The following is a 12,500-nucleotide window of genomic DNA, read 5'->3' as shown; positions in this document are numbered from 1 at the left end:
GAGAAAGCTAAAAAAGAGAGAAGGAAAAGCAAGAGAGAAAGAAATAGTAAGATAGGAAGAAAGAAAAAGAAAGAAGAGATACATAGTTTGAAAGGAAGAAAAAAGAGAAAAAGTGAGAGAGAAATAGAGTATGATAGGAGGAAAGAGAGAGAAAAGAGAGAAACAAGAAAGAAAAAGTTAAAGAGGAAGAAGGAGAGAGAAGAGAAATAATTGTGAAAAAAGAGAAAGATAGGAAGAAAGAGAGAAAGAATAAAGGGAAAGAATAGAGAAAGATAAAAAGAGAAAGAAAAAAGAGAGAGAAGAGAAGGAAGAGTAAGATAGGGAGAAAGCGGGAGAAAAGTGAGAGTAAAAGATAGAAAGTAAAGCAAAGAGAGTAGGAGAAACAGAGCACAAATGAAAGAGTAAAAGAGAGAATGAGACAGAAAACAGAAAGAAAAAACGAAACAAACAAAAACAAAGAATAAAAGAGAACAAAACAAAGTAAGAAGAAAGAAAGAATGAATAAAGAAAGAAGAGAGAGAGTGATATTTTACTCCTCCCTCAGGTATTCAGGTGCTCCCTCCTCCTCCTCCTCTCCTGCTGTGTATATAAAGGTGTGTTCAGCTCTCCAGCAGAGCGCAGTTCTCTCCTCCGTTCACTCCTCCATTCATCCCTCCATCAGCTCGCACTGCAGGTAAGAGCTCAGCACATTATAACACATCGTAATACAATATAATACATTCAAACACATTATAATACATTATAACACACTGTAACACATTAAAACACATCATAAACACTATAACACACATCAAAATTCATTATTACACATTATAACACATTAGAATACATTGTAACACATCTCTAAATACAACTTATTATAGCACACTGTAATTTAAAAATACACATTATAACATATCATAATACATTATAATACATCTTAACACATCTTAATACATTATGACACATCATATTACATTATAACACATTACATTATAACATTGATATAACACATCTCTAATTATAACCTGTTATAGGACACTGTAATATAAAAACACACATTATAGCACATTATAACACAAGATCATAGCACCAATAACAGTAAATAACTCTCAGTAGATCGGACAGTGTCTGTAGATAATGGTTTTGGTTTGGAGTGATATTTTCTGTACTTTCTGTCTGTGTGAAACATACTGCAAATTATAACACATTATAACACAAGATCACAGTATCAACAACAGTAAATAACTGTCAGAATATCAGACAGTACCAGTGTCTGATTATTAACTTGGTGTAGTATGGTAATTTCTGTACTTTTCTGTCTAAATGTAAAATATATAATGCAAATTATTATAATGCATTATAGCACAGATAAAAGCACCAACAGTAAATAACTTTAGATTAGACAGTGCACCGATGTCTGATTATGTGTTTGGACTGGTGTTCTCATTTCTGTACTTTAGTAAAGTGTGAAATATATTAAGGTGCACTATAGCACATTATAACACATTATAGCACAGCTCACAGCACCAATAACTGAAAATAACTCTAATTAGACCAGACAGTGTTCTAGCATCTGATTATTGGTTTGTTACCAGTATTATAACAGATTATAGCAAATTATAACACAAGCTCATAGCATCAATAACTGAAAATAACTCTCAGTAGATCTCACAGTGTTCCAATGTCTGATTATTGGTGTCACCAGTATTATAACAGATTAAAGCACACTGAAATATATTACAACACATAATAGCACATTATAGCACAGATCAAAGCACCAGTTGCAATAGTTAACCCTCAGTAGATCAGACAGAGTTCTAATGTCTGATTATTGTTGTGTCAACTGGTATTATAAGAGATTATAGCATATAATTGCACATCATAGCACACCTCACAGCACCAAGTAACAGTAAGACAGTTGTTCCAGTGTCTGATTTGGTCACCAGTATTATAACAGTTTATAGCACACTCAAATATATTACAACACATTATAACACATATAGCACAGACCAGAGCACCAAAAGCAGAAAATAATATTTTCGTCTGAGTGTAAAACATATTAAAGCACATTATAGCACATTATAACAGGATATACTGATAACAGTAAATAATTGTGTTCTAGAATCTGATTATTGGTGTGTCACCAGTATTATAACAGATTATAACACATTATAGCACAGATCAGAGAACCAATGGCTGCAAATAACTCTCAGTAGATCAGACAGTGTTATAGAATCTGATTATTGGTTATGTCACCAGTATTATAACAGATTATAGCACACTGAAATATATTACTAAACATTATAACAAATTACAGCACATTATAGCACATTATAGCACATTATAGCACAGATCAGAGCACCAATAGCAGCAAATAACTCTCAGTAGAACAGGCAGTGTTCCGGTGTCTGATCATAGATTTGGTCTGGTGTGGACATTTCTGTACTTTATTTTAGATAATATAGGAATTTTTTTAGAGCGGTTATATACAGTAAAAGTCCCCTGAGCTGAATTCAGTTTAAAGTGAGGGTTGTGATCTGATTTGGTCACCAGTATTATAACAGTTTATAGCACACTCAGATATATTACAACACATTATAACACATTATAGCACAGATCAGAGCACCAAAAGCAGTAAATAACTCTCAATACTTTCATAGATGTGGTCTGGTGCGGACGTTTCTGTACTTTGTTCTATAGATTATAGTAATTTTTAGAGTGGTTATATACAGTAAAAGTCCCCTGAGCTGAGTTCAGTTTAAAGTGAGGGATGTTTGAAGTCAGCAGGATTGGTTCAGTCATTAAGATAATTGTGTTTTCTTGTCTGATGTAACTCTAACTGCTTCTAACGACAGGAACAGCACTGTGTCCCTGACAACTAATCCGCTGTGTTAGCGGAGTGTGACTGAGCTGATTGTTTGATATGCCAACATGAACAATACCTGCTGTCTCATTCAGCCCTGCACACTTATCTCCATAATGAGCTTTCAGTCCAAATACAAACCTTTCTCTGTCACTCGCTGAATTCTCCCAGTTCCTCTGCAGCTTCTGATATTAAACTCTCTATATGTCCAAATGTTGGTGGATATCTGATCTTCTGATGAATTCTAATGCATGCTGGTACTTTAAGCAGCGCACATACACACTGTAAAAGAAGTTGCTAATTGTTAAAACCAGAGGTGGTAAGTAATGAATTACATTTACTCAAATAGAGAATTGTAATCAAGAAGATTTTATGAGTAATTTGTCATTTTTAATTTTTAGTTTTTAAAAAAGGTAATTTTACTTTTACTCAAGTACATTTTGACACAAGTAATGTACTTCACTACATTGGAAAACTCCCCATTACTGAGCAAATAAGTAAATGCTGGCTAATTGTCTAAATAAAAAAAATAAAAAAAGAGTTTTTTTCTCCATGGCAGCGCAGCTGAACTTTTCCCAGCAGTGTTTATTATTACGGTTAGCAGGAGAGACGCTGTGTGAATCAACTGTGTTCTGTCGAGTTATGCTATTTACAATATGTGCTTCTTTACGGCACTGCGCTTGTACCGACAAACAATTTTTTGTTGTTGTATGATTTCATGTTTTTAATGATAATTCCTTAAGTTTTTATTGGAAACAATCTGCTTAAATGTAAAAAAACATGTAAATAGCAGTTAAAGCATAGCAATGGCAAGTTAAAAAATAATAGCAAACTGTAAAACTATAAAATACGGTTTATAGTCACCTATATGACCATAACTTTTTAACAATAAAGAAAACAAATGGATCATAGAAACCTATACCACTTGTTTTTGAAAATGTTTTATGCGGTGGTCTGAACAAATACTGCCTGAAAGGTCCAAATTATTATTTGGAATAATAATTCATTTAAAAAAAATTATGATTTGTACTTTTTACATCAAATATTTAAAAGTAACTATGTAACTTTTACTCAAAGTACATTTTAAATTAAGTACTTTTTTACTTTTACTAGAGTAGATTTTTGATGGGTACTTTTACTTTTACTTGAGTAGAATTTTAGCAAAGTAAAGGTACTTTTATTTAATTACAATTTTTCAGTACTTTCTCCACGTCTGGTTAAAACTCTGGATAAAGACATCGCACTTTTTCTGCCTCTTTCTTTGAAAATAAATTGTTAAAGAGCCACTAAACTCTAAACCATATATTTTTATGGAAAAAGTGCTTGAAAAGTGAAAAGTGCTCTTTTGAAAGAATAATACACACCAGTCCTGCAGAAAATTATTATAAATATTTCAAAAAACACTGTTAATTGGTAATTTTCTGCCTCTGCAGTGCCCCCTCAGGTTAAACTGTGCCATACTTTGTGTCTGAATACTTTGGTACGCAGACACATCACAATATGCAAATCAGTCAATCAATAATAATACCAATCATCTGCATCTCACTTCTATCAGAGTCAATCAGCTCTTCCTCCTGCCCCTCCCCTAAACCCATACATCACCAAGTGCCCCTCCCAAACTACGCCTCCCTTTTCTTGGCCTTTTTCTATTTAAACTGGGGGAGGAGTCAGCTAAAATCAGGTGGATTAGTGCCTCTTTAAAGTAACCAAGTTTAGATAAACTTGCTTAGATGATCAGCTTTGCATATCTCGACATTTTCTCAGTCAGCTTTATGAGGTGTCGTCACCTGGAATTCAGGCTTTCTGTTAACTGCTGTGCCTTTAAGTGCTTTTAACCTGGTGAAAAAAATATATATATACACCTAATTTTACTTAAAACATATTGAGAAATATACTAACAGATGTATGTACTTACTTAAAATACATTAAAAGTACATTAATATTATGCTTTCATCAAATGTTCGAAATTAAACTTTGATCATACATTTTAAAAAGTACAATACAGTGTATTAAAAAAATGAGGCTACTAAGTACACTTTTAGTTTAATGTAATTCAAAATACTTCTAAAATACTTATTTCCAAACATACTTTAGTACATTTTTAGCAAAGTGTGTTCAAAACAGCTGTTACAGTAGTTCACTTTAAAGTACAATGTATCATGTAACCTTTTAGAACGTAGATAAAATTGTTAAAATGTTAAAATGTTTTTTTTTAAATATATATTTAGGTATTCTATTAATATAACAGTTAAAATGTATTTCAACGTATTTGTAATTATAATTAGGAAAATATAAATAAGTACATTATAGGATACAGTGTTTAACATTTAAAAGTAAAATATAAGATTTAAAGTGAATTTGTAAGACACTAGAAATTGTATTACAGTATATTAAAATATAGTTTTATACCCAAATAAGTTTAATAGAAGTGTGTTACTTAAAAAAGACAATAAGTGTACTTTCTTTGTACTCTAATGTAAATATATTTAACATACATTTTTTGTACATTTCTAGTACAGTTAAGAACACTTAAAACAAATTGAGTAATACTTTTGTACTATTTTTATACAATTAAAATATAATCATAAGTACAAAGGTTGTTCAGTTTTAGCACTCTTTAAATATACTGAGATATATACAAGAACACTTTAGTGCACTATAGCATAATAATATAGTATACTTTAGTATACTTTAATCTACTTTTTTCACTAGGGTACTTATTCATCTAAGTAAAAAAAATACTTTAAGAAATAAAGATCAGTCAGTTCAAAAACTATTAAGAACTTTGAAAGTATCCTCAATTTATGATGAAACGGGCACTCATCGGGGCTGCTGCAAGCATTCATGGTTGTATTAAGTGGCATCATTTTTTTCTACTAAAACCATTTAATTAAACAAGCTTAATTTCATTTTAATTGCATAGAATAGAATACCCTAGTTTAGTTGTATGCAGCTCAATTCTATTGGCAGTGAGAATTAGAGCGTATATGGATCAGATAAGCCTAGAATTATCTTATTGGCACATTGTTTATAATGCCAGTTGTGGGTTATGGGGGTATAAAGCTGATAGTGCTCTATCCAATACTTTTAAGATGATTAAAAGATGATATTTTACCATTCTGGCCTCAATAACAATCTTCTTGTCACTGAATGCAATCAAATCCTCACAGCATTGAGCCAAAATTTAAACTCTAGTAGACCACCAGACACTTATCTCTATAATGAGCTTTCTATTCAAATACAATGAGCTTTCCCAGCTTACTTTTGTCCACTTAATGCACTGTATCATTCAATCCCTTTAGTCCTGTATGTAAGTCCACACTCTTGTTGTAATAATCATCAGTTTAATAGGCTCCAAAACAGAACCCTGTGGGACTCCACAATATATGTTTAAATAAATGGTTAACAAATAAGACGCAGATGTGACCGAAGCATTATGTTTAGTAACTGATATGTACGCTGAATATGTACGCTGATCTCAGACCAGGGTTTATAGAGTTTTATGAATGGAAACATTGCCTTTAGGAACTGAACCAGCCATAACTTCTAGCTGAAGTGCTAAAACAACCACAGCAGAAGATGGATGGTGGGTTCCAGTATGGTAGAAGATGGATGAGTCTTCTAGTGGTGTGAAATGACTGGTGTATTCATCTGTCTTTTGGTAGATACAGTCCAGAGTTTGCGTGCTAAATGTAGCATGGGTTTTTGACTGAAAAAACTACTTATAAATGCTGAGATTCTTTGATTTTACCAAACTGAAAATCTCTAAAATATAATCAAGAGGAAGATGGATGATCACAAGCCATCAAACCAAACTGAACTGCCTAAAATTTTGCACCAGGAGTAAAGCAGCATAAAGTTATCCAAAAGCAGTGTGTAAGACTGGTGGAGGAGAACATGATGCCAAGATGCATGAAAAAAAACTGTGATTAAAAAAACAGTGTTTTTCCATTAAATATTGATTTATGAACTCGTAAAACTATATCAATATGAACTTTTTTTTGCATTATTTAAGATCTGAAAGCTCTACATCTTTTTTTTGTTTGTTATTTCAGCCATTTCTCATGTCCTGCAAATAAATGCTCTAAATGAAGGGCTCTCTTTTTTATCAGAGTTGTATGTTAATGTTCCATCACACGATTCCTATAGATTTTTTTATTGGATCTAAGTCTATTGGAAGCCAGTTTGAGATGACTTCTGCTTTGTGACACAGTCTATCATCATGTTGCAAGTAGGTATTAATGCATGGTCAGTAATAATACTAAAAATATTTCGTGGCATTCCACTGATAATTGATGGTATTAATGTGGTATAAAATGTGCCAAGAAAACATTCCTTACTCCATTACATCACCACCACCAGCCTGGACTGTTGACACATTTGGGTTGGGTTTATTTATTCATGTTCATGTTCAATGCCTTCTTCTGCTGTTACTCATCAAAAAAACAAGATTTATCAGCTCAAGACATGTTTTTATTCTAGATTGAGGATTAAGACCAATCAGGTTCCTGAAGTTCTAACCAATGACGGAACTTTCTCGGCTATATTTACTTAGATACCACCTGATTGGACTGTTTTTGGCGGGTTTCAGTTTCAATATCCCATTGAACTAAGCATAAATCGCCAGGACCTATACAGGTACAGGTTTACAGGTTTACACACTGACGTTACTAAGTATCAGTTATTGTTAGACAAACCCAGTATGCTAAAAGATAATGCCAACAGCCAATAAAAAAGAAGTTACCAAAGACAATAGACTAAAGAAAAATTTAAGAGAGCACTTCAGTTTCTGAATTTCTCTGATTTTGCTATTTATAGGTTTATGTTTGAGTAAAATGAACATTGTTGTTTTATTCTATAAACTACAGACAATATTTCCAAATAAAAATATGTCCATTTACAGCATTTATTTGCATAACAAAAAAAATAGATGCAGTCCTAAATTAATGCAAAGAAAACAAGTTCATATTCATAAAGTTTTAAAGTTCAGAAATCAATATTTGGTGGAATAACCCTGTTTTTTATGCATGCATCTTGGCATCATGTTCTCCTCCACCAGTCTTACACACTGCTTTTGCTTGGTTTGATGGCTTGTGAGCATCTATCCTCCTCTTGATCATATTCCAGACGTTTTTAATTTGATAAAATCAAAGAAACTCCCCCTTTTTTTCTCCAGAGCTGTATATATCAAAGTAATTAGGGTTTATACAACTGCAAAGATAATACAAATACTGTTCTGTACACATATGTATTTTGATTTTGATTTTAATTTGTTCAGGCCTAATCATTTATGTTCTATATTTCTACGTCCGCAGACACCATGACGTCCAGCATGTCCATGCGGAGCTTCTCCATTGGCCGGCAGCCCTCCTTCTCCAACCTGTCTCTGAGGGACAGTGGGCGTGTCCGAGCCAAAGCCGCCGTCTCATTCGCCGCCTCCAAGCCCCTCTCTCGCTCCGTCTCCATGAGCATGAGCGACCTGAACGGCATGGGCAACCTGTCCCTCAACGGCCTCCACGGCAACAGCACCAACGAGAAGGAGGCCATGCAGAGCCTCAACAACCGCCTGGCCAACTACCTGGATAAAGTGCGAACCCTGGAGAAGTCCAACGCCGACCTTGAGCTCCGCATCAAGCAGCTGATGCTGGAGAGAGTCCCCAAGGGTCACGACATCGACTCCATGCTAGCACAGGCCCATGCTCTGGAGCAGGAGGTATATAACTCAATATATGTTGCATTATGTCACTTATATACAGTTGCAAGAAAAAGTATACTTGGGATTATACTTGGATTTATGCAAAAATTGGACATTAAATGTGTTCTGATTTTTATCTACGTCCCAACAATAGACAAACACAGTCTGCTTATACTAATACCACACAAAAAATTATATGTTTGCATGGTTTTTATCGAACACAACATGTTAACATTCACAGTGGGGGAGGTGGGATGTATGTGAACCCCTAGGGTAATGACTTTTATAAGAGCTAATGCGCTAATTGGAGACAGGATATGATGAGTTGTGATTGGACGTGTTGGTTAAAGCTGCCCTGCCCTATAAAAAAAAAAAACACCAGTTTTGAGTTTGCTGTGCTTAAAAAGCATTGCTTGATGTGAATCATGACTCACACAAAAGATCAAGCTTTTAGAATACGTACGTTTAAGAACTGTTGACTTACATGAAGCTGAAAAGGGTTACAAATCTCAAAAGTATCTCTTAAAGCCTTGATGTTCATGTGTCCACGGTAAAACAGACATTCTACAAATGGAGAAACTTCAACACTGTTGCTACTCTCCCTAGGTGTGGTAAAGTCCTGTAAAGGTGACTGTAAGAGCACAGTGCAGAATTATCAATGAGGTGAGGAAGAATCCTAGAGTGTCAGCTTCAACAGAAGCAAATACTCCTTCTGGAGAGTCCTGACCTCACCCCAGTTAAGATGCTGTGGCATCATGACCTCAAGAGAGCGACTCACACCAGATATCCCAAGAATATTATAGCTGAACTGAAACAGTTTTGTGAGAGGAATGATCCAAAATTCCTCCTGACCGTTCTGCAGGTCTGATCTGCAACTACAGGAAAAGTTTGGTTGAGGTTTTTTCTGCCAAAGGAGGATCAACCAGTTATTAAATCTAAAGGTTCACATACTTTTCATCCCTCACTGTGAATGTTAACATGCTGTGTTCAATAAAACCATGCAAACATATAAGTTTGTGTGTGGTATAACAGTCATATGAAAAAGTTTGGGCACCCCTATTAATCTTAATCATTTTTAGTTGTAAATATTTGGGTGTTTGCAACAGCCATTTCAGTTTGATATTTCTAATAACTGATGGACACAGTAATATTTCAGGATTGAAATGAGGTTTATTGTACTAACAGAAAATGTGCAATATGCATTAAACCAAAATTTGACTGGTGCAAAAGTATGGGCACCCTTATCATTTTTACTCCTAACTACTTTTTACTGACTTACTGAAGCACAAAATTGGTTCGGTAACCTCATTGAGCTTTGAACTTCATAGCCAGATCTATCCAATCATGAGAAAAGGTATTTAAGGTGGCCAATTGCAAGTTGACCACAGGGACAATCTTTGTTAAGCCCAGTAGTGGCAGGCCAAGAAAAATATCAGAAAGGCAGAGAAGAAGAATGGTGAGAACAGTCCAAGACTGTTCACAAAGGTTCACATACTTTTTCTTGCAAACTTAGTAGAATTATCAAAAACAGACAGGGTCAGTAACCAAGGGGCAGCATAAAGACACAACATACCAAAGTAAGCTGACCAAGGGGTCATACATGGTAAGTCCACAACAAGGCAAAAGGATAGCCAAAATAAAAAACAAGGTTAATACCAAAAAAAGCTAACAGTAAACAAAAAGGTCAATAAACAAATGAAACACACGGTAGAAGAGCTATGAAATAAATTCAATATCAGGCCAAAAGAATGAGGGGCTGTTCATACAAAGGAGTTCAGGTGTGATTAATGATTAGAAACATGGTGAGCTGGAACCATAATGAGTCACAAAACCTGACATGTCCAGAGGTTTGAGCACAGGTGAATTCTAGGAAATGAAGTCTTTCTCAATAGAACCAGAGTCAGTGAAAATAGATGGTGCCATAAGATAAGCCAGTAACTAATTATTATCAGTTTATTAGGCCCCACAACTGAGCCCTGTGGGACTCCACAAGAAATATTAAACTATACGGCACCCAAATTATAATTCACTGAATAATTTTATTGGCTGTTAGTTGCATCCATTGCTGATACACACAGCTTAGTCTAGTCTAGATCCTGTAGAGATGTATTGCAAATACAATAGAACTCCCTATAGCTAAACTCTTTGGACAAACAGAGAGTGTTACTCCAAAAAAACAAGATGAATCTTTTTTAATACCCTTGAGTTCAGTAAAAAACAGTAAAGAATTAGGTGTCCCAAGACTTTTGTTTATATAGTGTGTTCAAATTATTAGAACACACTGTGTAATTCTCTGTGTTGGTACAGTGAGTTTATGCACTGTTAATAATTGTCCACTTTTCAGGAAGGAACAGTTAGTCTTTAACATATAAAGAATGTGACGGTTCATTAGACTAGAGCTGGTGCTTACAGCTAAGCTAACAAAGAGTGACTCATAATGTGATTCAAAAAGGTACAGCATAGCATATAACATATACAGCTTTGTACAAAAAAAAAAGAGATCACTTAAAAAAGGGTTTCTTTGATTTTACCAAATTAAAAACCTCTATAATATAATCAAAAGGAAGATGGATGATCAAAAGCCATCAAATCAAGCTGAACTGCTTGAATTTTTGTAGCAGGAATGAAGCAGCATAAAGTTATCCAAAAGCAGTGTGTAAGACTGGTGGAGGAGAACATGATGCCAAGATGCATGAAAAAAACTGTGATTAAAAACCCGGGTTATTATTCCCCCAAATATTGATTTCTGAACTCTTTATGAAAACTTTATGAATATTTTTGCATTATTTAAGGTCTGAAAGCTCTGCATCTTGTTTTTTTGTTATTTAAGCCATTTCTCATTTGCTGTAAATAAATGCTCTTTAAATGACAATATTTTTATTTGGAATTTGGGAGAAATGTTGTTTGTAGTTTATAGAATAAAACAACAATGTTCATTTTACTCAAACATAAACCTATAAATAGCAAAATCAGAGAAACTTTTTTTTCCAGAGCTGTATTACTGTGACGTGATATTACTGATGATATATGCAATATAATAATCAATATTGTTTGTTGATACGTCTCAGGTGAGGAAGAGGACACTGGAGAATGCTCGTATCATGCTGGAGATTGATAATGCCAAGCTGGCTGCTGATGACTTCAGAATCAAGTGAGTCAGTGAACATTACCATAGGTTATATCTGAAATAGTGTCCCAAATCACACACTTTCACACTGTATTCACTACAGGGATTAGACTTACATTTAGAATCAGAATGGCAGCGATAGATAACAACATAGCGGAGTGGGAGCAGGCAAAAAATCATAAATTCATACATGGAAATTACAAAATAAGAAATGGCCTAGGCAAAAACAGAAGTCAAAAACAGAAACAATGTCAGCAACGATAAACAACAAGTACAAGAACAATGCTAAACAGCGGTCAAAAATACAAAAATGATTCAGGAACAAAAAAAATGTGAGGTAGAAGAACTAGAAACTAAGTTCAATACCAGGTGAGGAGCTTCTGAAAAAAGGGTATATATACAAGTAGGAGCAGGTGTTTGTAATTAGAAGCTCGGTGAGTTAGAGCACTGAAGTGTCACATGATCATCAGCTTTACAAGCCCCACAATTGAACCCTGTGGGTCTCCACAAATAGTTCACGATTGAATTAACAGTAAATAATAAATGTAGGGTTTTAGGGGTTAATGAATGCACTTCTCAAAGTGGTGCACTATTTCTTGCACCCTATTTAGTGGATATAGTGTAGACACTCACACACACTCTTTCTACCACATACAACAATGTGCCAAAAGTCATGGGATAGAATCTGTTACTGGGTCCCATGAATTTTTTTTTTATGTGCGGTAGAAGCTAAAGAATTCTGTACTGACCTGTAGGATATGTGTGTGCGGGGTCTTTTTTTTTTTTTTTTGCATGGACAGTTTAAGCCAGACACTGCTGGTCACGATCATTGC

The 12,500-nt window shown here is 34.5% G+C and overlaps 1 protein-coding gene across 1 annotated transcript in view; it reads left to right on the top strand.

Moving 5' to 3' along the window:
- The first annotated feature begins 593 nt into the window (after positions 1-593).
- si:ch211-243g18.2 (uncharacterized protein LOC559906 homolog) overlaps positions 594-12,500 on the top strand; it is a 30,114-nt gene continuing 18,207 nt past the window's right edge. The window contains exons 1-3 of the mRNA XM_022680957.2: positions 594-673; positions 8,161-8,558; positions 11,609-11,691. Coding sequence (XP_022536678.1) covers positions 8,166-8,558; positions 11,609-11,691 — 476 coding nt within the window. The 5' untranslated portion in view covers positions 594-673; positions 8,161-8,165. The remainder of the gene's footprint in view (positions 674-8,160; positions 8,559-11,608; positions 11,692-12,500) is intronic.

The sequence above is a fragment of the Astyanax mexicanus genome, chromosome 20 (genome assembly GCF_023375975.1).
Source record: "Astyanax mexicanus isolate ESR-SI-001 chromosome 20, AstMex3_surface, whole genome shotgun sequence".
Taxonomy (NCBI): Eukaryota; Metazoa; Chordata; class Actinopteri; order Characiformes; family Acestrorhamphidae; genus Astyanax; species Astyanax mexicanus.
This window is presented reverse-complemented; position numbering and strand designations above follow the sequence as displayed.